The following is a 27,942-nucleotide window of genomic DNA, read 5'->3' as shown; positions in this document are numbered from 1 at the left end:
GATTTTATTCCAGAGGTTGTATCTTTGCGACTATTCACTGATTTCCAATGACAAGTCCTATAAAACTTATTCACAAACGTTTTATTTGAATAGCTTCAAAATCAACAACCTTGGTCGTTTTTTTTGTTTTTTTTCCCCAGTATATGTCAATCAAAGACACAAACAATTTCAATTCATTCACAGGGCCACAATGTTTTCATACCCTGAAGAAAAGCTTCAAGTGCAGCCCTGGACCAAACCATTCAATCAGCAGTGAGTGTTCCTCTTCACTATCATCACTCTTAAATCAAATAACCTACATTTAAGTTCAAAACAAGCCAGCCATTGAGAATTATATTACAGACGTGGATACAACTAATACATTTGTTATGTTTCTGTGCACACAACTAGAGTGAAAACGCAGACTGGCATAAGCATGTGGTAATATGTGAATGTACGATTCTATTGTAATGTCAGATATGGAAGGTTTCAATTCATTTGCTAATGTATTTCTTCCAAGACACACCACATAGTTTCCATGGTTACCACTTTTGTCTCTCATTGTTTTTTAGCTTTGATCTCCAGTGTGTTCATGGTTCCTCTATCTCTAATGAAAAAGTGTTTTGTGTTTTATTTCTCGTCTTCTTTCTTCACTTTTCCATCGTCCTCTTTTTCCTCCTCAACCCCCTCCTTTTTTACCACCCCCTCTTCTTCTTGGTCCTCTACCTCCTCGCCGGTCATTCGTTCCAGGTCGGCGATGCGATGTTTCAGAGCTTTATCTGTTTTCTCGTGTTTCCCCAGGATCTTCTTCAGCTTGGTCTGCATCAGATCCATTGTGCTGTATAATCTGCTGACCTTCTCCTCCAGCTCTTTGGCCTCCGGCTTGATGTTGGCCGGATCCAAGTCAATCAGGCCGTCTTTCATCAAGATCTGTCGGCCTTTATCCTCTAGCATGCCCTTAGCGTCTGGGTATTCCAACAGCGACTCCATCAGGTCGTCCTTGGACAGGCAGAAGAGGTCTGAGTATCCAATGCTGCGGATGTTGGCTGTCCGCCTGTTTCCTGCTTTGCTGCCCTTGATATTAAGGATACTGATCTCCCCAAAGTAACTTCCGCTTCCCAACAACACGAACTGGGTGACGCCGTCATCTGCCACAACCGCCAGTTTCCCATCCTTGATGATGTACATCTCGCGACCTATATCACCCTTTTTGCAGATGTAGTCTCCAGGGCTAAAAACCTGAGGCCGGAGCTTTAGCACCAGCTCGATCAGAAGTCCCGCCTCGCAGTCTGCAAAAATACGGACCTTCTTCAGCGTCTCCATGTGAACTTGGATGGCGATCTCGGCTTTCAGCTTGTCTGGGAGGTACCTCAGCACTTCACGTTCATCCTGAGCCTTGCCATTGTTCCACAGGTAGTCGAACCATGTGATGACGCGCAATTCCAGATCTTTGCTGACCTTTCGAACCTTCAAATGAGAACGTTTCGTGAAATCAGTGATCATGACTGATTGGAAATTTGCAGTCAGTGTTATAGCAAAAAAGACAAAACTATAGATTATATCTAAGGATTTTTGAGAAAAATATGAACCTGACAGAGTTTGGATCACTTTTTTTTCCTCTTTGTGTTACTAATTAATTTGAAGCATAGGTACCTATGATTTCTGCGGAATCGGCAAATAAAAAACTGAATCTACCGTATTTTCCGGACTATAAGCCGCTACTTTTTTTCAACGCTTTGTATCCTTTGGTTGGTTTATAAAATGGTGCAGCTAATTCATGAAATTGTCTTCGCTAACGGCCATAAAGTTTTGTATAAACAGTTTTCATATTACACCGACACAGACGCCAAAAAGGTGTTTTATTGTCTGTGCTATGGCGCCATCTTTTGGACGAGTTTGCTCACTGCCGGTGCTGCATTTTGACAAAAGTACTTCCTGTTTTGTGTATATTCCTCCATAGTGTTTTGGCTTGAAAGGATTCTTCATTCATCACTCCAACCAACGTTTGTAATTTTTACAATGTAACTAAAACAATTCATACTTACTAAACCGTCCTGTGAGTGATGTCTGCAGGAGTGTTTTCATGCATATTTGTATGTGCTTTTGTAACATAATCAAGCTAACGTCATGAGAATTAGCTAATTTGCTAACACGTACACAAGTGTCCGTGTGTGAATTTCTTAACTTACAATGAGCATTCTTATTGTATTGTTTTAGTTTCGTAAATTCACGAAAGCGTCACCGTGGAGTTATTGAGACTGTTTAGCTGATTGGATAGCTAGTTTTTGCACTTAGTGGATCCATGATGATGACTTCTGTTTTGCTAGATCAACCGTTTTACTAACACGTGACAGACACCATTTGAAAACAAATAAAGTATGTTAATAAATATTTACAAAATATTTAGGTATATATTTGCAGCTTATGGTCGGTCCTGTGCGGCTAATGTATGTAAGAATATTCATTTTTACAAAAATGTGGTCGGTACGGCTGAAATACCAGTGAGTGCTACATAGCCCGGAATTTATGGTGTTCATCGGCTGGTCAGTGGCCTTGTGGTTAGAGGGTCCGCCCTGAGATCGGTAGGTCGTGAGTTCAAACCCCGGCCGAGTCATACCAAAGACTATAAAAATGGGATCCGTTACCTCCCTGCTTGGCACTCAGCATCAAGGGTTGGAATTGGGGGTTAAATCACCAAAATGATTCCCGAGCGCGGCCACTGCTGCTGCTCACTGCTCCCCTCTCCGCCCAGGGGGTAGAACAAGGGGATGGGTCAAATGCAGAGGTTCATTTCACTATCAGTGGTACTTTAACTTTAACTTTATTGGACACGGAAGGTCATGGAAATTGACGTAATGCTGTCGTCGTGAGTCGAAGGAATGTTTGCTGGGGAAAGCGTGTCACCGCACAAATAGTCATTGGCTCCCACCAAAACTAGACTTTTCACACATCCCAATTGAGGCAGTACTCTAGCAAGTGCTGCCGACATGGAGAAGCTGTGGCTCATAAAGAGTAAAAATTAACGGTGTCTCGATCCAATATTGATATCAAATGATATCGGCTTGCATGCAAAATCTCAGACATTAGCTCCGATACAAGCAAGTAACCCTGCCTAGAAATCCTGTCCATGAAACTCACAAACAGGAAAGGTGACAGAGCGCAGCCCTGGCGGAGACCAACCCCCACTGGAAACGGATCCGACTTACATCGACGCACCCAGACACAACTCTCGCTTTGGTTGTACAGAGATTGGATGGCCTTCAGCTAGGTCCCCCTCACTCCGTACTCCCTCAGCACCTCCCAAAAGATCTCCCGGGAGACCCGGTCATACGCCTTCTCCAAATCCACAAAGCACATGTAGACTGGATAGGCATACTCCCAGGCCTTCTCCAGGATTCCCGCAAGAGTAATGAGCTGGTCAGTTGTTCCACTACCAGGACGGAATCAACATTGCTCCTCTTGAGTCCGAGGTTCGACTATCGGCCCGGACCCTCCTTTCCAGTACCTTGGCGTAAACTTTCCCAGGGAGGCTGAGTAGTGTGATACCCCTGTAATTAGCACACACCCTGTGGTCCCCCTTTTTGAAAAGGGGAACGACCACACCAGTCTGCCACTCTCTCGGCACTGTCCCAGACTTCCACGCAATGTTGAAAAGGCGTATCAACCAAGACAGCCCCTCAACACCCCGAGCCTTCAACATTTCTGGACGGATCTCGTCAACCCCCGGAGCTTTGCCACTGTGGAGTTGTCTAACTACCTCAGTGATCGACGTCGATCCCCCATCATCCTCAGACTCTGCTCCTGTCAGGGAGGTATGTCTGATGTTGTTGGGTTCAGGAGTTCCTCAAAGTGCTCTTTCCAACGCCCTATGACTTCCTCACTTGAAGTCAGCAGAGTCCCATCCTTACTGTACACAGCTTGGATGGTTCCCTGCTGCAGGGAAGCGGGGAACTGCTTTGCCTCGTCCACAGCCACGGCCGCTGCCCTTCGGGCCTGTCGGTACCTTGCAACTGCCTCCGGAGTCCCCTGGGATAACATACCCCGGTAGTACTCCTTCTTCAGTTGGACGGCTTCCCTGACCACCACTGTCCACCAGGGTGTTCGAGGGTTACCGCCCATTGAGACACCTAAGACCTTCTGGCCACAGCTCGCAGCTGCAGCTTTAACAATAAAGGCTTTGAACATTGTCCATTCCTGTTCAATGTCCCCAACCTCCACAGGGATGGCAGAGAAGTCCCGCCGGAGGTGGAAGTTGAAGTCCTTCCGGACAGAGGACTCCTCGAAACATTCCCAGTTCACCCGCACTACACGCTTGGGTTTGCCAGGTCTGTCCATAGTTTTCCCCTGCCATCTGGCCCAACTCACCACCAGATGGTGATCAGTTGACAGTTCAGTCCCTCTCTTCACCCGAGTGTCCAAAACATATGTTCTCAGATCAGCTGATACGACTACAAAATCAATCATTGATCTTTGGCCTAGGGTGCTCTGGTAACCAGGTACACCTATGAACATCCTTATGGTTGAACATGGTGTTTATCGCAAGTCCATGACTAGCTCAGAAGTCCAATAACAATTCACCACTCAGGTTCAGATCAGGGAGACCGTTCCTCCCAATCACGCCAGTCCAAGTATCACTGTCATTGCCCACGTGCGCGTTAAGACCCCCAGCAAGACTATGGAATCCCCTGCCGGCGCCCCATACAGGACCCCATGCAACGTATCCAAGAAGGCTGAATACTCTGAACTCTTGTTTGGTGCGTACGCACAAACAACAGTCAGAGTTTTCCCCCTCCAACCCTAAGGCGAAGGGAGGCGACCCTCTTGTCCACTGGGGTGAACTCCAACGTAAAGGCACTCAGCCGGGCACTCATGAGTATCCCCACACCCGCCTGGGCCCTCACACCCTGAGCAACTCCAGAAGTGAACAAGGTCCATCCCTTGTCCAGGAGTGTGGTTTCAGAGCTCTTGCTATGTGTAGAGGTAAGCCCCACCAGATCCAACCGGTAGCGCTCCACCTCCCGCACCAGCTCAGGCTCCTTCCCCACCAGGGTAGAGACGTTCCACGTCCCAAAAGTCAGCCTCTGCTGCCCCGAATTGGTCCGTCTGGAGCCTCCACTTTCACTGCCATCCACTTGGCAGCGCACCCGACCCCACTGGTTCCGACCGCGGGTGGTGGGCCCACGTGGCGGAGAAGATGGTGTGTCCACGTAGCTTCTTCGGGCTGTGCCCGGCCGGCCTCCATGGCTAGTCCGGCCTCCAGGTGCTCGCTGACGAGCCCTGCCTCCGGGTTATAGCTCCGGAGGAGGGCCCCGGGCTTCCTCCAGGCCGGGTAACGCTCTTCTCTTCGTTTCTTTCATGGAGGGTATTGTTACCCTGGGGGGGGGGGTCATTCGGGTGCTACACCTTGCCCAATGGTGACCCGGAACTATGTAAGGCAGGGGCGATTTTAATTTTGACAGTAACACATAAGATATGTTTTAATTGCTGATGCGGGTTTATCCATCCATCCATCCATTTTCTACCGCTTATTCCCTTTGGGGTCGCGGGGGGCGCTGGAGCCTATCCCAGCTACAATCGGGCGGAAGGCGGGGTACACCGTGGACAAGTCGCCACCTCATCGCAGGGCCAACACAGATAGACAGACAACATTCACACTCACATCCACACACTAGGGCCAATTTAGTGTTGCCAATCAACTTATCCCCAGGTGCATGTCTTTGGAGGTGGGAGGAAGCCGGAGTACCCGGAGGGAACCCACACAGTCACGGGGAGAACATGCAAACTCCACACAGAAAGATCCCGAGCCCGGGATTGAACCCAAGACTCAGGACCTTCGTATTGTGAGGCAGATGCACTAACCCCTCTTCCACCGTGAAGCCCGATGCGGGTTTAATGATTTATAAATGCGCCAGAAAATAACCCGTTTTGTACAATGCCCAGTAGGACGTAAATGTTTTCATGTATAGTGTTTCTCCAGCAATGGTCATGTGGTGACATAAATGATGGTATTTTGAAAGGTAATCATTGAAGTCGGTCGTCACTGAAGGCCTAGGTGGGAAACGCACGGCCCGCCACTGAAACGTATGGAGACAGCCAAATCACATGATAAAATAATTCCTATAGCTATACCGCCCTCGGGGTACTTGGTAAAATGTCTCCTCTGTAGTTTTGCTAAGCATGCTCTACTTATTTTCACCAGTATAACCATTGCTAGCTTTGGTTGTAGTTTGTTTTAGTCTTTGTTTTCTGATAGTACTGACAATAACCATATGATTGCCATTTGTTGTGATATTGTATTCAGGCATGACGTAGTTCTTCCTGAAAATAGCCTAATTTCTGTTTAAAATGTGTTTGTTAGAGATTTGTTATTGACAAAACGCTTGTCTATTCAGCTATTATGGTCCGAGCACCTCAAACCCTAGTAAGAGGAAGTGGAAGTTTGAAGCCCAGTTCATCCAGCTGGCAACATCAGTCAGGGAAAGAGGGACTGTGATTGCAGTACCATTTCTGGCCACATTATTTAACTAATCTGTCAATTAAACCAAAGTTTAGTCATTATTGTTGCGCTTAAGAAGCTTCTCCATGACTTTTTGCTGCTTTGTTTGAGACTGTCATTACTGCCCAACAATAGGCCCCAGCCCGATGGTTAAGAAATACTGGTCTAAAATATGACATTTTTAAATATAAACAAGTATCAAATAATTATAGTTGCATATTACCTACAGATGCAAAGTCCTGAACCTAACTGAGCACCTGTGGGGCATCTCTGTGCTCTTCTACACCAGTTTCATCTATTAAGGACGAGGGTTCAATTAAGGAACCCAAGAGGTATTGCTCGATTACCAAAATGTTCACACTGTGAACACAATTTCAACATGACTCACTTGTATTGCCAGCTTTTCGACAATAACTGATGTGTGTTAACTAATGTTAAGTAGATAGTAATGTTGTACACTGACTATATATATATATATATATATATATTAGAGATGCGCGGATAGGCAATTATTTCATCCGCAACCGCATCACAAAAGTCGTCAACCATCCGCCATCCACCCGAACTAACATTTAATCAAAACCGCACCCGCCCGCCATCCGCCACCCGCCCGTTGTTATATATCTAATATAGACGATGCAAGGCATTAGTGAGGTTATAAAGCTTTTGCCTGTTAAAGAAAGGAGACTGATCCAATGCAGCAGAGACATTCAATGCGTGCCACGCTGTCACGGCCCAGACGCACACCAGTGCAATCATCAAGCGCGCTCGTGCCACTCAAACTGCTGCAGGCAGCTGCGTTCTATCTTGTTTTAACATCCTGTGGCACTCTTCTGGGATCACGGCGGACGAAACTGCTCATGCTCAGGGTGTTTGTGGAGATTCGGGGTTTTGCACAAATGTGATGCACCATGTTAGATGTCCCGGTTTTGTGACTGTCGTAGACATAAACAGCGTCGCAGCTCTTGCAAATCACGTAGCCAGCATTACTATCATCCTGATTTACAACCTCTTAAAAACGAGTCCACGCTGAACTTTTCTGGCCTTTTTTTCCCCTGGTCTTTAGTATTCCCTTTTTTAGTTTGTCGCGTACCACGTTTGCTGCCGGCGTTGCCATCTCTTTTTTTTTTCTTCTTCTGTTGTGGCATGCTGCAGGTGCCTGCTTGTTTTTCGTATGTGGGTAACAACATTTAACTATGTATATATATTTCCGAATTGGTTTAACTGCCACCCGCCTGAATCTATTTAAAATCTAATTTTTTTTAATTTCAACCGCCCGACCCGACCCGCGGATAAAATCTTTTTTTTTTTTATTTCAACCGCCCGACCCGCGGATAATCCGCGGATAATCCGCGGACTCCGCGGTTGTGTCCGCAAACCGCGCATCTCTAATATATATATATATATATATATATATATGTTATATCCAAGTTTCATGTAGCACAAAACATTTAGAAACTGTTACCTGCATGTACTGCTTAATGTTGTCAATTCGAGACTGGAACTGAGCTTGGGCTGCATTCATGTTGGAGATCATCGTAGCAATATTTCCCACAATGGTGGCAAAGATGAGAACCCCGACCAAGAAGTCCACCACATGGAAGACGAATTCTGAATCGAGGGCCGGTGGTGGCGTTTCCCCAATGGTGGTCAGGGTCAGTGTGGACCAATAGAGGCTGAAGGCATACTTCCTCATGGGCTGCCCAAAAGCAGGCTCCTCTGGATCATCCAGCGCTGGGTACACCCATTCATCTGCCCCAAAACCAATAGACTTGGAGAAGGAGAAGTAGAAGCAGGCGTTCCAGTGGATGATGATGAGGATGTACATGATCAGGTTCGCGATGCGGAAGATGTTGGGGTAGTTTGTTTTGGTTTCCGTCTTTGTGAAGAACTCCATCATGCGGCCGATCCTTAGCAGCTTGTTGACGCGGATCTCCGGGTAGTCCAGACCCAGTAGTAGATACAGGATGTCGGTGGGCAACATGGAGATAACATCCAGCCGAAACTGGAAGCTGTTCACGTAGCGGTCGCGGAGCAGCTTTTCATCTTTGACCATCAGGCCTTGCTCAAGGTAACCTGCAGAGTTACAGTGATTTATCGATATAGGCAATATTTTTTCAGATGGTACTTACACACAGTCGCTTGCACAAAATTACATCACTCGTTACACCTCTGGCTGCATTACTGGTTTGAAAGAACAAATTGAACATAACATTTCTGTACAGAGGTACCTCAACTTATGAGTAATTTGCTGTACGAGCTGTCTCTCGGCTTTTTGTTATGAGCTAAAAAGCGAGCATAATTTGGCTCCGTACTATAGCTAGTATTTATCACAGGGTTGGGCCGTTTGAACAATGAAGAGTTCTAAAACTGTCGGAAAATAAAATGCGGACATTTATACATGTCCCATCACGGCTTGGAACACGTTCCTGTTTCTGCTTTGTCTACACAAGAAACAAACAATAGTTTAGATTAGACAGTTGACGTTTGCGTTTGAGCGCCACAATTGGACAAAGTACGTCAGAAAATAACCGGACGACCGAATCAGAGAAAAAAACTAATGAAAACATGTCCTAGTCCAGGGGTCGGCAACCTTTACCAGTCAAAGAGCCATTTTGACCACTTTCACAAATTATAGAAAACAATGGGAGCCGCAAAAATTTTTCATCCATCCATCCATCTTCTTCCGCTTATCCGAGGTCGGGTCGCGGGGGCAGCAGCCTAAGCAGGGAAGCCCAGACTTCCCTCTCCCCAGCCACTTCATCCAGCTCCTCCCGGGGGACCCCGAGGCGTTCCCAGGCCAGCCGGGAGACATAGTCTTCCCAACGTGTCCTGGGTCTTCCCCGCGGCCTCCTACCGGTCGGACGTGCCCTAAACACCTCCCTAGGGAGGCGTTCGGGTGGCATCCTGACCAGATGCCCGAACCACCTCATCTGGCTCCTCTCGATGTGGAGGAGCAGCGGCTTTACTTTGAGCTCCTCCCAGATGGCAGAGCTTCTCACCCTATCTCTAAGGGAGAGCCCCGCCACCCGGCGGAGGAAACTCATTTCGGCCGCTTGTACCCGTGATCTTGTCCTTTCGGTCATAACCCAAAGCTCATGACCATAGGTGAGGATGGGAACGTAGATCGACCGGTAAATTGAGAGCTTTGCCTTCCGGCTCAGCTCCTTCTTCACCACAACGGATCGATACAGCGTCCGCATTACTGAAGACGCCGCACCGATCCGCCTGTCGATCCGCCTGTCGATCTCACGATCCACTCTTCCCTCACTCGTGAACAAGACTCCGAGGTACTTGAACTCCTCCACTTGGGGCAAGATCTCCTCCCCAACCCGGAGATGGCAAACATTTTTGAAATTTTAAATGAAATAACACTGCATACTAAGTTTTTTTTTTTGCTTTGTGCTATGTATAAACCAGGGGTCTCAGACACGCTGCCCACACCTTTTTATGGAATTTTAAAGCTGGTGCGGCACCCGGGTTTTAAATGAATAGCGCTTGTCAGCGTCATGCGTACCTTGATGGTACAGCATATAGCACCCACTACAACCAGCGTGCCTGATCAGCCACATGTTGAATGGGGTTTCCGCTTGCTCACGTAGGTGACAGCAAGGCATACTTGCTCAACAACCACACAGGTTACACTGACGGTGGCGGTATAAAAAAAACTTTAACACTCTTACTAATAATGCGCCACTCTGTGAACCCACACCAAACAAGAATGACAAACACATTTCGGGAGAACATCTGCACCGTAACACAACATAAACACAACAGGACAAATACCCAGAATCCCATGCAGCCCTAACTCTTCCGGGATACATTATACACCCCCGCTACCAAACCCCGCCCACCTCAACCGACGCACAGGGAGGGGGGGTGGGGGGGGGTTGATGTGTGAGGGAGCAGGCTTGGGGTGGGGGCGGGGTTTGGTGGTAGCAGGGGTGTATAATGTAGCCCGGAAGAGTCAGGGCTGCATGGGATTCTGGGTGTTTGTTCTGTTGTGTTTATGTTGTGTTAAGGTGCAGATGTTCTCCCGAAATGTGTTTGTCATTCTTGTTTGGTTTTGGTTCAAAGTGTGGCGCATTATTAGTAAGAGTGTTAAAGTTGTTTTATATGGTCACCGTCAGTGTAACCTGTGAGGTTGTTGACCAAGTATGCCTTGCTGTCACGTACGTGAGCAAGCAGAAAATGTATATTATATAACAAGTGTTGGGCTGGCACGCTGTTAATACAGATTGTAGAGGGCGCCAAATGTTGTACCATCATGGCACGCCCTTATTATAGCTGTAAGGGTGAAAATCGGTGAATACTAATCCCGGGAGTTTTCTGCGAGAGACATTGAAATCCGGAAGTCTTACGGGAAAATCGGGGGGTTAAGCAAGTAAGCTGCTGAGCCGCATCAGAGTGATCAAAGAGCCGCGGGTTGCCGACCCCTGTCCTAGTCAAAGCGTCAGTCTGCATACCAAGCATGCAGCCAAAACGTTCAAAAGAGGGATATTTATCCATGAAAATATTGAGAAGCGGTTTGATGTGTTCTGTCTAGTCCTGACTCAACAAACTGGACGGTCGAGCATTATATCTTGTTGTCAACTCTGACGTCTTCTGTTCGTCATTAAAAGATGTCCATGTACAACATAAATACAATTTCCTAGTTCCTATCGCTTTCCGACAGAGAAGCAGCCTGTAGGAAACGCTGAGAGTCTGCTACCCAAGCTAAAAGCTAAACAATATTATGACATTATTTCATGAAACTACCGTAGTTTTTTGTAACACATGGTACTGTGATGTTTTTTGAATAATGTTTCTTGTCTAAAAGTTGTTTTTTTCTTTCAGAAATGCATGTTAGGTGTTAAAATGGTGCTGTTTTGAGAGGGCAAAGCTCCAATGGAATTGATTTCAATTAATTTCAAGGCTGATTTGAGAACTGGCTTTGCTTCTTGATCTTAGCGCTGCTTTCGATACCGTCGATCATAAAATTTTATTAGAGCGTATCAAAACACGTATTGGTATGTCAGACTTAGCCTTGTCGTGGTTTAACTCTTATCTTACTGACAGGATGCAATGCGTCTCCCATAATAATGTGACCTCGGACTATGTTAAGGTAACGTGCGGAGTTCCTCAGGGTTCGGTTCTTGGCCCTGCACTTTTTAGTATTTACATGCTGCCGCTAGGCGACATCATACGCAAATACTGTGTTAGCTTTCATTGTTATGCTGATGACACCCAACTCTACATGCCCCTAAAGCTGACCAACACGCCGGATTGTAGTCAGCTGGAGGCGTGTCTTAATGAAATTAAACAATGGATGTCCGCTAACTTCTTGCAACTCAACACTAAGAAAACGGAAATGCTGATTATCGGTCCTGCTAAACACCGACATTTATTTAATAATGCCACCTTAACATTTGACAACCAAACAATTACACAAAGCGACTCGGCAAAGAATCTGGGTATTATCTTCGACCCAACTCTCTTGTTTGAGTCACACATTCAGAGTGTTACTAAAACGAACTTCTTTCATCTCCGTAATATCGCTAAAATTCGTTCCATTTTGTCCACTAGCGACGCTGAGATCATTATTCATGCGTTCGTTACGTCTCGTCTCGATTACTGTAACGTATTATTTTCGGGTCTCCCTATGTCTAGCATTAAAAGATTACAATTGGTACAAAATGCGGCTGCTAGACTTTTGACAAGAACAAGAAAGTTTGATCATATTAGGCCTATACTGGCTCACCTGCACTGGCTTCCTGTGCACTTAAGATGCGACTTTAAGGTTTTACTACTTATGTATAAAATACTACACGGTCTAGCTCCAGCCTATCTTGCTGATTGTATTGTACCATATGTCCCGGCAAGAAATCTGCGTTCAAAGAACTCCGGCTTATTAGTGATTCCCAGAGCCCAAAAAAAGTCTGTGGGCTATAGAGCGTTTTCTATTCGGGCTCCAGTACTATGGAATGCCCTCCCGGTAACAGTTAGAGATGCTACCTCAGTATAAACATTTAAGTCCCATCTTAAACTCATTTGTATACTCTAGCCTTTGAATAGCCCCCTTTTTTTTTAGACCAGTTGATCTGCCGTTTCTTTTCTTTTCTCCTCTGCTCCCCCCTATCCCTTGTAGAGGGGGAGACACTAAGGTCCGGTGGATGGGGTGCTGGCTGTCCAGAGTCGGGACCCGGGGTGGACCACTCGCCTGTGTATCGGTTGGGAACATCTCTGCGCTGCTGACCCGTCTCCGCTCGGGATGGTTTCCTGCTGACCCCACTGTGGACTGGACTCTTACTGTTATGCTGGATCCACTATGGACTGGACTCTCACAATATTATGTTGGACCCACTCGACATCCATTGCATTCGGTCTCCCTAGAGGGGGGGGGGGGTTAGCCACATATGCGGTCCTCTCCAAGGTTGCTCATAGTCATTCACATCGACATCCCACTGGGGTGAGTTTTTCCTTGCCCTTATGTGGGCTTTGTACCGAGGATGTCGTTGTGGCTTGTGCAGCCCTTTGAGACACTTGTGATTTAGGGCTATATAAATAAACATTGATTGATTGATTGATTGATTTGAGATACGCATGTTTTGAGATGAGAGCTTAGCCATGGAATGCAATGTGCTCGTAAGTTGAGGTGCCACTGTGTATCTCACAATTACAAATTAAATTGAATAAAAATTGTTGTTTGGGCCAAATAAAATTGACTGCCGTTTGAGGCTTGTACACGAAAGCGGTGCCAGAGAATCAACAAACAATTTGCAGTCATGATGTCTTTACAATAGTTATCATTGATTGTATATTCTAACAATAGGATCTAAAATTTGCCAAATAGCTATCTTTAGCTTACAACAAACACAACTAATGCGCGCGCAGATTTGTGTACATATGTGTGGGTGCTGTGGGACATACACGCTTGGAGGAGGAAAAGTACGGGATATAACGCTTGCAGCATGTTCAAAAGTCGAACAATATCTTTAATATCTATTTAAACGATCAATAACCACACTTGCACAAATATACGACGATCCTAAATATAAAACAAGCTCTTGTTTTCAAGACACGGAAAAAAGATTAAGACAAAAACTCAAAAAGTTTTTTCTTTTTATATTATTTTGTATATGTTGAATCTTATTTCATTAGTCATATTTTAATAATCCTCTTTCTTATACAACTCTGGTCACTTTTTCTAAGTGGGTCTTCTAAGTATCTCCATCACTACGTTTCTCTGCACTAAATTCCAGAGGTGGGACCAAGTCATTGTTTTGCAAGTCACAAGTAAGTCTCAAGTCTTTGCCCTCAAGTCCGAGTCAAGTCCCGAGTCAAGACAGGCAAGCCCCGAGTCAAGTCCAAAGTCAAGACTGGAAAGTCTCAAGTCAAGTCCTAAGTCCTGCATTTTGAGTTTCGAGTCCTTTCAAGTCCTTTTAACCACAGACTAATATATTAACACAGATTGTGTATGCTTTTCAAACGCTGTATTTATTTATTAAAACAAGTGCATTTTAAATTGCAGGAAAGAAAATTGTGCTGACATTGCACTTTATAATAGCACTATTAACCAGTCATTTTAAACATTAACTCATTCCTTTACAGAACAAACACATTGAAAAATAAAGTGCAAATGTACTTATTTGTACAAAAGTGTTAACATTGAAAAAACATGACATATACGTGAACATAACAAAAAAGTTGTACTTTTTATATGTCAGGGCCCTATGCTGCATTGCATTTGCAAAAGACCAAATTAGCCAAGAGTCTGTCAGTCATTTGTGCACGATGGGGGCGTAGTATGATGCCACCATGGCTGAAAACTCGCTCCACTGGAGCACTGGAGGCAGGCACTGCCAAGACTCTCATGGCCACTCGGAACAGTGAAGGAAGAGTCTTCATGTTCAATGCCCAGAACAAAAGGGGGGAGAGAGTTGTTTTGGGTTGGTGCACTACTTGTAAGTGTATCTTGTGTTTTTTATGTTGATTTAATTAAAAAAAGAAAAAAAAGAAAAAAATTCTTGTGCGGCCCGATACCAATCGATCTACGGACCACACAGCAAATAAAAGTCACGTTACTTAGCCAATAAACGTTATCTTTCATTCAAAACTTACCGTTCTTTGTGCAACTTCAAATGCCGGACGAAGTTGGAAGTTGTTTCCTCTCCATCAGTAATTTTCGAACCGCATGTGTTGCATACTGCAAACCGTTTAGTGTTGACCACCTCGTAATTTTTATACCCAAACAAAATTATTTTAGGTATCATTTTTTGTTCACTGGCGTGTGGTTTGGACATGTCTTCTTCCTTGGTTGTCCTGCAATTTGATTGGATGAATGCTGTGTGATGAAAACAAAGTAGATCTAATTTGATTGGCTGTTGTACTGAGACCACACCAGCTGACACACGCAACGCTGATAGACAAGTACACAATGAAAAATACGGAGCGCTCCCGAATAACTTTTTCATCTTTGGGTTTTGGGGAAAGTAGCAAGTCATGTCAAGTCATGTCAATTCAAAAGGCTCAAGTCCAAGTGAAGTCACAAGTCATTGATGTTAAAGTCTAAGTCGAGTTGCAAGTCTTTTTACATTTTGTCAAGTCGAGTCTAAAGTCATCAAATTCATGACTCGAGTCTGACTCGAGTCCAAGTCATGTGACTCGAGTCCACACCTCTGCTAAATTCCATCAATCAATCAATCAATCAATGTTTATTTATATGGCTGTACATCACAATTAGTCTGATTTCTCTAATAATTTGTTTTTTTGTATTTTTACACCTTCGTGTGAAGTCCAAGTGTCATGCAGTCTCTCTAATGCGACTATTGGTCATACGCCATGCACCTCCCGTACAATGGAGGGTGCTTTTTTCCTTTTAGCGCGGTTAATTGAATTCCTCAGATCTGTGGATCCTTAGTTTTTTCGAAGGACGTTTCGTACGGAGATCATGGACTTTTGAATGTCTCTGAGTTCTTTCAAAAAGCAGCAAAGGCTCTGTGGATTGACGGAAGGAGTTTCAGATCCAAAGCAAAAAAAAGACTAATGGAAGAGTTTATCAAAATAATTTTCCGGACCGAGATCGTGCACTTTTGAATTTCTTGAAGTTCTTTCAAAAGGCAGCAAAGGCTCAGTGGATTGATGGAAGGAGTTTTCAATCCGAAGGAAAAGACCCTTCTGCCCCCGACTGATACTCTTCCAGATGAAGTTGTGTGGAATAATAATAGACCTGCTTCATTCTCTTTTATCTCATTCGTATTTTGTTCGGGAGTCCGAATCAAGCTACCTTCTTAAATAAATCGGTTTCTTTTTTAGTACCATTTATGCACTTTAAAATGTGGTGTTCTTTTAATTTGTGAAGCAAATAAACAATCGCCTCTTCATTACATTTGTTGCAATGTTTTTATTGAATGGTATCTGCTTCTGGGTTGTATCGCTCGTGTTTAGACTGTGCATATGCGCGATACGAAGGGTCCAGGTGTGTTTGTCCGACTTTTCAAAAACCGAACACGATTTGATTATGGTGTTTCCATGGGCTCTAGGAAGCTTATTTAGAGCCAAACAATTGGAGAAATCTGACTAATTTAGCACATGGTGCTAAATTAACAGTAACACAGTGCATGTTACTGTGGTATGTGATTGACAGGAAGAAAAGCTCTGACTGTATTACGCAGATTTTTTATTTATTTCTAGGCCATACTTGCCAACCCTCCCGGATTTTCCGGGAGACTCCCGAAATTCAGCGCCTCTCCCGAAAACCTCCCGGGACAAATTTTCTCCCGAAAATATCCCAAAATTCAGGCGGAGCTGGAGGCCACGCCCCCTCCAGCTCCATGCGGACCTGAGTCCGCTTTCCCACAATATAAAGAACGTCTACAGTAAAGCAGTCCGTCTGCCCTAAACAGCAATGTTGTGACAGTCTTAAACAGGACAATACTGCCATCTAGTGCATTTGATGAAAGCACTTTTGTGCGTGCCACACAGCAATGCATAATCAGAGAGGGCGTTCAGCATGGTTAGAAAGATAGTGACAGAGAATAGAACAAGGATGGACAATTCAATCCTTAACTCAACAATGAGTAGATGAGTGTTATGTGTGTGTATACGTGTAAATAAATGAACACTGAACTTCAAGTATTTCTTTTATTTATATATATATATATATATATATATATATATATATATATATATATATATATATATATATATATATATATATATATATATATATGTATGTGTGGGGAAAAAAATCACAAGACTATTTCATCTCTACAGGCCTGTTTCATGAGGGGGTTCCCTCAATCATCAGGAGATTTTAATGGGAGCATTCACATACCATGGTTTATATAGGGCACAGAGTGGGTGGGTACAGGCTGGCGTAGGGGCGTGGTGATTGGCTCATGTGTTACCTAGGAGGTGTTTCCGTCTGTGGCGGCATGCTGTTACAATTTCGCTGCGCTTGTTGAGGGATGACAGGTCTGGACGGTAAATAATAAACAGTTTCTCTTTCAAGCATAGGTTGCATCTTTTATTACCACTATTGTAAGGTGTGCTGGATGCAAGAATTTGCCATGTTATTGAATATTCAACATTATTGTCTTTGAGGTCCCAAATGTGTTTGCTGAGTTCTGTGGTATTCCGCAGGTTTTGGTTCCTGAAAGAAGCCTTGTGATTGTTCCATCTGGTTTTGAACTCTCCCTCGGTTAATCCTACATATGTGTCGGATGTGTTAATGTCCTTGCGTATTACCTTAGATTGGTAGACAACTGATGTTTGTAAGCACCCCCCGTTGAGAGGGCAATCAGGTTTCTTTCGGCAACACGCAAGGACATTAACACATCCGACACATATGTAGGATTAACCGAGGGAGAGTTCAAAACCAGATGGAACAATCACAAGGCTTCTTTCAGGAACCAAAACCTGCGGAATACCACAGAACTCAGCAAACACATTTGGGACCTCAAAGACAATAATGTTGAATATTCAATAACATGGCAAATTCTTGCATCCAGCACACCTTACAATAGTGGTAATAAAAGATGCAACCTATGCTTGAAAGAGAAACTGTTTATTATTTACCGTCCAGACCTGTCATCCCTCAACAAGCGCAGCGAAATTGTAACAGCATGCCGCCACAGACGGAAACACCTCCTAGGTAGCACATGAGCCAATCACCACGCCCCTACGCCAGCCTGTACCCACCCACTCTGTGCCCTATATAAACCATGGTATGTGAATGCTCCCATTAAAATCTCCTGATGATTGAGGGAACCCCCTCATGAAACAGGCCTGTAGAGATGAAATAGTCTTGTGATTTTTTTTTCCCACACATACATATATTGCGCTCTACTACGGTATCGAGCACTATTTTTTGGATAACCTTATTAAGACATATATATATATATATATATATATATATATATATATATATATATATATATATATATATATATATATATATATATATATACTCATCCATCCATCCATCCATTTTCTACCGCTTATTCCCTTCGGGGTCGCAGGGATATATATATATATATATATATATATATATATATATATATATATATATATATATATATATATATATATATATATATGAAATACTTGACTTGGTAAATTCTAGCTGTAAATATACTCCTCCCCTCTTAACCACGCCCCCAACCACGCCCCCGCCCCAACCACCCCCCACCTCCCGAAATTGGAGGTCTCAAGGTTGGCAAGTATGTTCTAGGCCTCGAGAATTTGTTGCAAGATTGTTTTCATGCATTTTGCAAAACTGTTGCCCATTTTTGCACGTGTGTTTTCACCTGTTCTGGTCTTGACGAGCATATCAGCCAGGTAGATGATGTCGGAGGTGTAGTCCAATAGAACCCAGTAAAGGATGTAGTTATGCTGCAGCTCCTCAAAGCATGCCCTGTTTGATCACCACCAGAAACAGATATTAATCCTGCAGAATGTTCTTTTTATTTGTTTACTTATTTGTGTTACTCCTTATTCCAACTATACTTCACGCTCATTTTAATTTTTTTCATCCAATTAAAATTCACACTTTAGTCGTGTCCCCGGGTTTTCACTCAGCCCTATTACCCTAACACACCAAATGTGGAATAGTCCACAAGTCAAAATATCCACAGGACATGAGAAGTCCAAAAGTAATTGATTGTTCAGTGTCTTCAATATTTCAACTATGACCAATGGGGGTTACAATCACAAGAGCTTTAATGCCATGTGATCATTCATTAAGTCACAGCTATCAAATTGCAAGCCTGGGAGTAAGATCTGGTCCCCTCAGTCATTTCATGTGGTGGCAGGTTACTAGGGCTGTGACTTTTTGGGCACCACAGGATTCAATTTGATTCTTGGCAACGATTTGATTCAGAATCAATTCTCGACACGAAACGATTTTTGATTAAAAATCCATCCATCCATCCATCTTCTTCCGCTTATCCGAGGTCGGGTCGCGGGGGCAGCAGCCTAAGCAGGGAAGCCCAGACTTTCCTCTCCCCAGCCACTTCGTCCAGCTCTTCCCGGGGGATCCCGAGGCGTTCCCAGGCCAGCCGGGAGACATAGTCTTCCCAACGTGTCCTGGGTCTTCCCCGTGGCCTCCTACCGGTTGGACATGCCCTAAACACTTCCCTAGGGAGGCGTTCGGGTGGCATCCTGACCAGATGCCCGAACCACCTCATCTGGCTCCTCTCGATGTGGAGGAGCAGTGGCTCTACTTTGAGCTCCCCCTGGATGGCAGAGCTTCTCACCCTATCTCTAAGGGAGAGCCCCGCCGCTTGTACCCGTGATCTTGTCCTTTCGGTCATAACCCAAAGCTCATGACCATAGGTGAGGATGGGAACGTAGATCGACCGGTAAATTGAGAGCTTTGCCTTCCGGCTCAGCTCCTTCTTCACCACAACGGATCGATACAGCGTCCGCATTACTAAAGATGCCGCACCGATCCGCCTGTCGATCTCACGATCCACTCTTCCCTCACTCGTGAACAAGACTCCTAGGTACTTGAACTCCTCCACTTGGGGCAGGGTCTCCTCCCCAACCCGGAGATGGCACTCCACCCTTTTCCGGGCGAGAACCATGGACTCGGACTTGGAGGTGCTGATTCTCATCCCAGTCGCTTCACACTCGGCTGCGAACCGATCCAGCGAGAGCTGAAGATCCTGGCCAGATGAAGCCATTAGGACCACATCATCTGCAAAAAGCAGAGACCTAATCCTGCAGCCACCAAACCGGATCCCCTCGACGCCTTGACTGCGCCTAGAAATTCTGTCCATAAAAGTTATGAACAGAATCGGTGACAAAGGGCAGCCTTGGCGGAGTCCAACCCTCACCGGAAACGTGTCCGACCTACTGCCGGCAATGCGGACCAAGCTCTGACACTGATCGTACAGAGAGCGGACAGCCACAATCAGACAGTCCGATACCCCATACTCTCTGAGCACTCCCCACAGGACCTCCCGAGGGACACGGTCGAATGCCTTCTCCAAGTCCACAAAGCACATGTAGACTGGTTGGGCAAACTCCCATGCACCCTCAAGGACCCTGCCGAGAGTATAGAGCTGGTCCACAGTTCCACGACCAGTTCCTCTTGAATCCGAGGTTTGACTATCCGGCGTAGCCTCCTCTCCAGTACACCTGAATAAACCTTACCGGGAAGGCTGAGGAGTGTGATCCCACGATAGTTGGAACACACCCTCCGGTGTACGATATTTTATATTTTTTATTATTTTTAAAAAAGTAAACCAGGGACAATCTGCAGGCTGGACTTTGGGGACCCTTGAATTAAGCATTTATTTGGCATACCACGAGATGGAGCCCGAGTGATAGGCGTACCACAGTTTGAAAAACACTGTTTCAAATCGTTCCCCCTTTGAGTGGGGTGGCACCTGGGGGGGGGGGCTAACAGATTCTAGACATGCCACGGACACGGGGCGACGCCAACATTGGACACCAATTATTGTGATGGTGACTGAAATGGAAGGTTTTTCTCATGCCGTAAATGCAGAGTAGGCATACAGTGTATGTTACCTGGCGATGATCATGGTCCAGTTGTACATGACGGGCAGTGTGATGACCAACAGCCAGTTGTAGTAAAGATTTCCAGCTGGGTTAATGACAAATATTTCTTTGGGCCTGTCCAGAATAAAAGGGGACAATAATTCAAATCGTAATTTTTGCGGTTAATATGTCATCGACTGTCCATTCGGGAGTTACTTACGTTTCCACCTCATTTTCATTTGCTCCTTTTTCTTTCTTCCTGTCAAAGGAATAATAATAATAATAAGAGCTTGTTTCTTTTCTCACGCCCTTAAAGCAACATGGAATTGAACATGCATCAGCGATTTCTCACTGTACTTACTGTTCATTGTTATTACTGTTGTTCACGTTCAGCAGGCGATGAGAGAGGGTCTGAGACGCCGTCCTGCGCGGCAAAGTGGACCATTAAAATAAAAACCACCGCGTTTATAGCGTGCAAAATCGACTGAAAGGTCTGCTCACATGTCGACTGCGCTGTGTTTTGCACCCGCAGTGGCAGGATGTGGAGGACGCAGTACAAAACAACTTTCTCCCAAGAGAGTCAGAGCTTTTCTTCCTGTCACTCGCACACTCCAGGGACCTGTAGAGACGGAGCCTCGCTTGAAGGTTGTGAGCAAACAAGAGAGGAGGTGCTATGATGCTAATTTGACCGTTAAGCAGCAAATAAATGTATGCTTTTTTTATTTCAATCTAGCAGTTAACTGAAGGGGTGGGGGGGATGTAAAAAAATAAATCACACTTTTCTAGCTGATAAATTTAATGATGATATTTAGCTCAATGGTGGCAAGGCCCCGGGGGTGGATGAGATCCGCCCGGAGTTCCTTAAGGCTCTGGATGCTGTAGGGCTGTCTTGTTTGACAAGACTCTGCAGCATCGCGTGGACATCGGGGGCGGTACCTCTGGATTGGCAGACCGGGGTGGTGGTTCCTCTCTTTAAAAAGGGGAACCGGAGGGTGTGTTCTAACTATCGTGGGATCACACTCCTCAGCCTTCCCGGTAAGGTCTATTCAGGTGTACTGGAGAGGAGGCTACGCCGGATAGTCGAACCTCGGATTCAGGAGGAACAGTGTGGTTTTCGTCCTGGTCGTGGAACTGTGGACCAGCTCTATACTCTCGGCAGGGTCCTTGAGGGTGCATGGGAGTTTGCCCAACCAGTCTACATGTGCTTTGTGGACTTGGAGAAGGCATTCGACCGTGTCCCTCGGGAAGTCCTGTGGGGAGTGCTCAGAGAGTATGGGGTTTCGGACTGTCTGATTGTGGCGGTCCGCTCCCTGTATGATCAGTGTCAGAGCTTGGTTCGCATTGCCGGCAGTAAGTCGGACACGTTTCCGGTGAGGGTTGGACTCCGCCAAGGCTGCCCTTTGTCACCGATTCTGTTCATAACTTTTATGGACAGAATTTCTAGGCGCAGTCAAGCCGTTGAGGGGATCCAGTTTGGTGGCTGCAGGATTAGGTCTCTGCTTTTTGCAGATGATTTGGTCCTGATGGCTTCATCTGGCCAGGATCTTCAGCTCTCACTGGATCGGTTCGCAGCTGAGTGTGAAGCGACTGGGATGAGAATCAGCACCTCCAAGTCCGAGTCCATGGTTCTCGCCCGGAAAAGGGTGGAGTGCCATCTCCGGGTTGGGGAGGAGATCTTGCCCCAAGTGGAGGAGTTCAAGTACCTCGGAGTCTTGTTCACGAGTGGGGGAAGAGTGGATCGTGAGATCGACAGGCGGATCGGTGCGGCGTCTTCAGTAATGCGGACGCTGTATCGATCCCTTGTGGTGAAGAAGGAGCTGAGCCGGAAGGCAAAGCTCTCAATTTACCGGTCGATCTACGTTCCCATCCTCACCTATGGTCATGAGCTTTGGGTTATGACCGAAAGGACAAGATCACGGGTACAAGCGGCCGAAATGAGTTTCCTCCGCCGGGTGGCGGGGCTCTCCCTTAGAGATAGGGTGAGAAGCTCTGTCATCCGGGGGGAGCTCAAAGTAAAGCCGCTGCTCCTCCACATCGAGAGGAGCCAGATGAGGTGGTTCGGGCATCTGGTCAGGATGCCACCCGAGCGCCTCCCTAAGGAGGTGTTTAGGGCATGTCCGACCGGTAGGAGGCCACGAGGAAGACCCAGGACACGTTGGGAAGACTATGTCTCCCGGCTGGCCTGGGAACGCCTCGGGATCCCCCGGGAGGAGCTGGACGAAGTGGCTGGGGAGAGGGAAGTCTGGGCTTCCCTGCTTAGGCTGCTGCCCCCGCGACCCGACCTCGGATAAGCGGAAGAAGATGGATGGATGGATGGATGGATTTAGCTCAATTTTCTGACATATACCTCATTTTTTTCATTATTAGCTCATTTTCTTCACATTTTAACATTTAGATTGAACATTTAAAATGTATATTTAGATGTGATACTGTATTTTGATTTTGATTAAATATTAGAATTTAATTCAACATTTTTAATATTTATATATTTATATTCAACATATATTCAACATTTAATATTTAGATTTGGATTTAACCTATACATTTGTATTTATATTCAGCATTTATATTTAACTTTCCATATAAATTTAAGATTTATATTTAATATTTATATTTGACTTATATGTTTGTATTTAATATCGATGTTTAATATTTATCTTTATATTTAATATTTAGATTCAGACTTAATTTGCGATTTTCACCATTGCGTTTCTACCTTAGATGTTAAAAAAGTTAGCTACATATTCTAAATATATCAGCTAAAAAAGTGTGATTCTTTTTTTTTTCTTACATTCTGTACCCCACCGTAAACTCACTGATATTTAAATTCAAAAGAATAATTTGAACGCACACATCAGGACTGGCAAAAATTGCGATCTAATAAAAAAACCTAACCCCAAATTTAAAAATTGCGCTCTAGAGCAATTTTTGAATAAAACGCACAAAAAACTGCTCCTCGGATGAAAAAAATGACAAAACTGCCTGTAACTCCCACTGAGAAGGTCGGAGAGACATGAAACAAAAACCTCTATGTAGGTCTCACTTAGACAACCCCCTGCAAAAATCAACAGGAAGTTTGCTATTCCCCCTTCAAAACAATTTTTTTTGTAAAAACCGGTCACCTTCCTTCAAAAACTATCTCCTCTGAGCGCGTTTGTCGTTTCGGCTTCAAATTAACACAGGAGAGAGATTAAACTCTTGTGTATAAAATAACAGAACAGCTTTTTAATACCTGCTCTGGTTTTGATTTTATGACCCTTCAAACACCCGCTGCGCTGATGCTGCTGCGCTGCTGTTTTTTTTAAGATGGCTGCTTAAAAGCAGGAAGCACCAACGTGCCCACACAATGCAGACAAGGTAGGTACACTAGACAAAAGTCTTGGGACACTTCAGACTAAAAGTAGACAAAAGTATTGGGACACTTAGGACTAGCACCTGCCAAATACGCGGGCCCGACCAATGCTGCTTGCAGCTTTAATTTTACTGTTATATTTGTATTCTCATTGTTGCTTTTTATTTTTATTCTATTGTAATATTTTTCTATTTTGTTTCCATTTATACCCCCATTATTTACTTTTTACTTTTTAAATTTGATCTCAATTCTGTACACTGCTGCTGGAATTTTAATATTCCTGAGGGAACTCTCCTGAAGGAATCAATAAAGTACTATCTATTTATTAGAGATGCGCGGTTTGCGGACACAACCGCGGAGTCCGCGGATAAACCGCGGGTCGGGCGGGTAAAAATAGATTTTAAATAGATGGTTGGCGGTTTGAACCAATTCGGAAATATATATACATAGTTAAATGTTGTTACCCACATACGAAAAACGAGCAGCACTCTTTGAAACAGTCAATTATTCATCAGGCACTGCAGCACAACACAACAGAAGAAGAAGAAAAAAAGAAAAAGATGGCACCGCGTCCCAGCAACAAGTGGCGCAAGTGAGCGCTCCTTCAGCGCAGCAGGGCGCATTTTAGAGGCCAGGCGCTCTCGCATGAATCCTGGCACTGTAGATGCCATTTTATTCCTGCATCGTGCTAACAAAAAAATAAGTAAGTAGACATACGGTTGGATATGTTAAACAAATTAGTCTACGTTACCTATAGGCTATACCAAATAAGCCCATGTCTAACCTATATTGAGTTCGGTCAGCTAAATAATTTTGATGGTTACGTGTTGTTTGGGCGCACTACAATGCAAAGGAATTAAGGCAGTTGCGTTGTTTATTGTGTTTTTTTTCTATTCGAGATATACTACTATGTGTGAATAATTATTTGGCCTCGCTTTCAAGTGAAGCGCATCTCCGATTGGCGACAATGTAAGGCTATTTAGCCTGCTTTGTTTGTCGCGACCGTCTATTTTCATTATAATTCAAGTTTGATGATAAAGTGCAGTCTGATGGGTTTGATTTCCCCCCTTCAGCTATTTGCCTTGGCCAATAAGTTGCAGGTAGTTTATTATTATTATTTATTTAATTTATTTTTGTTTAAATAGAGATGACATACATATGTTATTGTATAATTTAAGTTTGTGCGCGTGATTGACAGCCTAAGGCTTATGAGGCACATTTTTTATTTATTTTTTTATTTCAACTTAAAAACGTATGAGCCTATGCCTATGCCTACAACATAGGCTTTGTGTTTATCTTTATTTTCCTGCCTGTCGTTGACAATGGAGATTGTCTGATATTTTGTCATGGCTGCAGATCAATCAATAAAGGTTCATCTTTGTCACGAAATTGTTCAATGCTTCACTGTGCACCCCGCCCCCGTCCCTATTTGAGCATTATAACGTTAACAAGTTAACATTCATTCAACATAGCATTCATTTACCTAACGAAAATAAAGGCCTAGTCTTTCTAAAACATTTGTTTAACTTCTTAAAAGCCTCGTTCTGCTTGCTGCAACTGCGCACACAAAGTGTGAGGAACGCACTCCTGATCTGAGGGCATTGGCAACAATAGTCAACACTTTCTTAATGGAAATGACAATAATATTATAATAATGATAAATAATATTATCACGCATTAATATCTCTTAGCCACTAATGCGTGGCCAAGAGATATTAATGTGTGGCACGCATTGAATGTCTCTGCTGCATTGGATCAGTCTCCTTTCTTTAACAGGCAAAAGCTTTCTAACCTCACTAATGCCTTGCATCGTCTATATTAGATATATAACAACGGGCGGATGGCGGGCGGGTGTGGTTTTGATAAAATGTTGGTTCGGGTGGATGGCGGATGGTTGACGACTTTTGTGATGCGGTTGCGGATGAAATAATTGCCTATCCGCGCATCTCTACTATCTATCTACTATCGTCTAATAAAACCATTTGCAATGTTTTTTAATTAATGTTTTAAAAGTGATAAAACATTGAATATTAAGAGTATGTGAATCATTCCTACCTTGTTTACTTCTCTGACGACCTCCTTCAAGTTTTGTAACCCATCAGAAATAGCGAGCATCCATTTTCTGTCGATGTCCCTCAAGCAAATAAAATGCGTCACACGTCAAATGTGGGGAGTTTTTTTTGCATATTACCCATCAGGCCTAGTAAATGGGTGCATTTTTCATTTATGTTTTATTACACATTTTTTTATAATGTCCACATATTTCAAAGGGCACTTTTTGTGCTTCTGTATCGCATATTTTAATGTTAAGATTTTTTGTTAAAACAAAGCCAATAACGCAATTTTTTGTGGTCCCCTTTATTTAGAAAAGTACCCGAAAAGTATCGAAATACATTTTGGGACCAAAATATTGGTATTGGGACAACCCTAGTTGCCACAGTATGATACGTCTTTGTTTTAGCATAGTTGAGAGATTTGGCCCGAAATGTGTGAAAACTCCAACAAAATCAAAGATCCTTACAACACAGGAACCAAAACCACACGCATTTGTGTCCACTTTCCAATGGACTTGCAGACGTTCCCCTTCAATATTGTGTTTAATCCGTTTAGAAAGTAAAAACAGCTCAGAAAAAACCCCCCGATGTATCCCTCAAAGTAGTCCAAGTAGTCAAGTTGCTTTTGAAAGGATTCCGTGAGTAAAAACTTACCTTCCCTTCCAGCTATCAAGGCCCTCTCCATCTTTTGCACAAAGCTTCAGAAAGATCACAGGTCCTTAGAAGTTAGCATATATGCCACCGTATTAACATGTCATCGATACTGAGAAGATGACAACCGAATGGGATTAGATGGATTAGTGGTTGCTGAGGGGATAGGGGGTGCGAGACAGTCCTCTTTAGGGGTCCACGGTCTTCATCTGTAGGACAGGTTGCGTTTTTGTTCAGGGATTCAACATTCGAAAAATACATTCTGTGACCATGTTGCTCTTTATGCTAAACATATTTTTCAGCTCGTTTATGGAACAGGAGAGGATTAAATCTGCTAGCACGCTGAGTCAGCATTCTCGGCCATATGCAGCTCTGATCCTATTATATGCTGCTGGCGAGAAGAGGCGGAGTTTCACTTAATGTCCTCTCCATTAAATACTTGCATGGTGCATTTTAGCGACTCCAATCGCTCACGTTTATGAATAAGACACAAAATGTGAATTATTCATAGTTATGGCAATTGAAGATGGGACTTTGCTTTGTGGACTTGGAGAAGGCATTCGACCGTGTCCCTTGGGAAGTCCTGTGGGGAGTGCTCAGAGAGTATGGGGTATCGGACTGTCTGATTTGGGCGGTCCGCTCCCTGTATGATCAGTGTCAGAGCTTGGTCCGCATTGCCGGCAGTAAGTCGGACACGTTTCCAGTGAGGGTTGGACTCCGCCAAGGCTGCCTTTTGTCACCGATTCTGTTCATAACTTTTATGAACAGAATTTCTAGGCGCAGTCAAGGCGTTGAGGGGATCCGGTTTGGTGGCTGCAGGATTAGGTCTCTGCTTTTTGCAGATGATGTGGTCCTGATGGCTTCATCTGGCCAGGATCTTCAGCTCTCGCTGGATCGGTTCGCAGCCGAGTGTGAAGCGACTGGGATGAGAATCAGCACCTCCAAGTCCGAGTCCATGGTTCTCGCCCGGAAAAGGATGGAATGCCATCTTCGGGTTGGGGAGGAGACCCTGCCCCAAGTGGAGGAGTTCAAGTACCTCGGAGTCTTGTTCACGAGTGAAGGAAGAGTGGATCGTGAGATCGACAGGCGGATCGGTGCGGCGTCTTCAGGAATGAGGACGCTGTATCGATCCGTTGTGGTGAAGAAGGAGCTGAGCCGGAAGGCAAAGCTCTCAATTTACCGGTCGATCTACGTTCCCATCCTCACCTATGGTCATGAGCTTTGGGTTATGACCAAAAGGACAAGATCACGGGTACAAGCGGCCGAAATGAGTTTCTTCCGCCGGGTGGCGGGGCTCTCCCTTAGAGATCGGGTGAGAAGCTCTGTCATCCGGGGGGAGCTCAAAGTAAAGCCGCTGCTCCTCCACATCGAGAGGAGCCAGATGAGGTGGTTCGGGCATCTGGTCAGGATGCCACCCGACCGCC

The 27,942-nt window shown here is 44.6% G+C and overlaps 1 protein-coding gene across 1 annotated transcript; it reads right to left on the bottom strand.

Annotated features, from left to right (window-relative positions):
- On the bottom strand, positions 1-26,752 carry cnga1a (cyclic nucleotide gated channel subunit alpha 1a). Its single transcript, XM_061987756.2, has 8 exons — positions 26,522-26,752; positions 20,963-21,080; positions 20,823-20,885; positions 20,682-20,720; positions 20,492-20,596; positions 18,265-18,371; positions 7,941-8,551; positions 1-1,446 (listed from the first exon to the last, which is right to left on the bottom strand). The coding sequence occupies exons 1-8, from the start codon at positions 26,550-26,552 to the stop codon at positions 610-612; spliced, it is 1,911 nt and encodes a 636-aa protein (XP_061843740.2). The 5' UTR covers positions 26,553-26,752; the 3' UTR covers positions 1-609.
- Between the last annotated feature and the right edge of the window lie 1,190 nt (positions 26,753-27,942).

This window comes from Nerophis lumbriciformis, linkage group LG27 (assembly GCF_033978685.3).
Source record: "Nerophis lumbriciformis linkage group LG27, RoL_Nlum_v2.1, whole genome shotgun sequence".
NCBI classification, from domain to species: domain Eukaryota; kingdom Metazoa; phylum Chordata; class Actinopteri; order Syngnathiformes; family Syngnathidae; genus Nerophis; species Nerophis lumbriciformis.
This window is presented reverse-complemented; position numbering and strand designations above follow the sequence as displayed.

Coding starts and splice junctions, on each gene's coding strand:
- cnga1a (XM_061987756.2), bottom strand. CDS start 26,552: ATGGAGAGGGCCTTGATAGCTGGAAGGGAAG. Junction 20,597..20,681: donor AATGAAAATGAGGTGGAAAC/GTAAGTAACTCC, acceptor TATTCTGGACAG/GCCCAAAGAAATATTTGTCA. Junction 18,372..20,491: donor TGGACCATGATCATCGCCAG/GTAACATACACT, acceptor GTGATCAAACAG/GGCATGCTTTGAGGAGCTGC.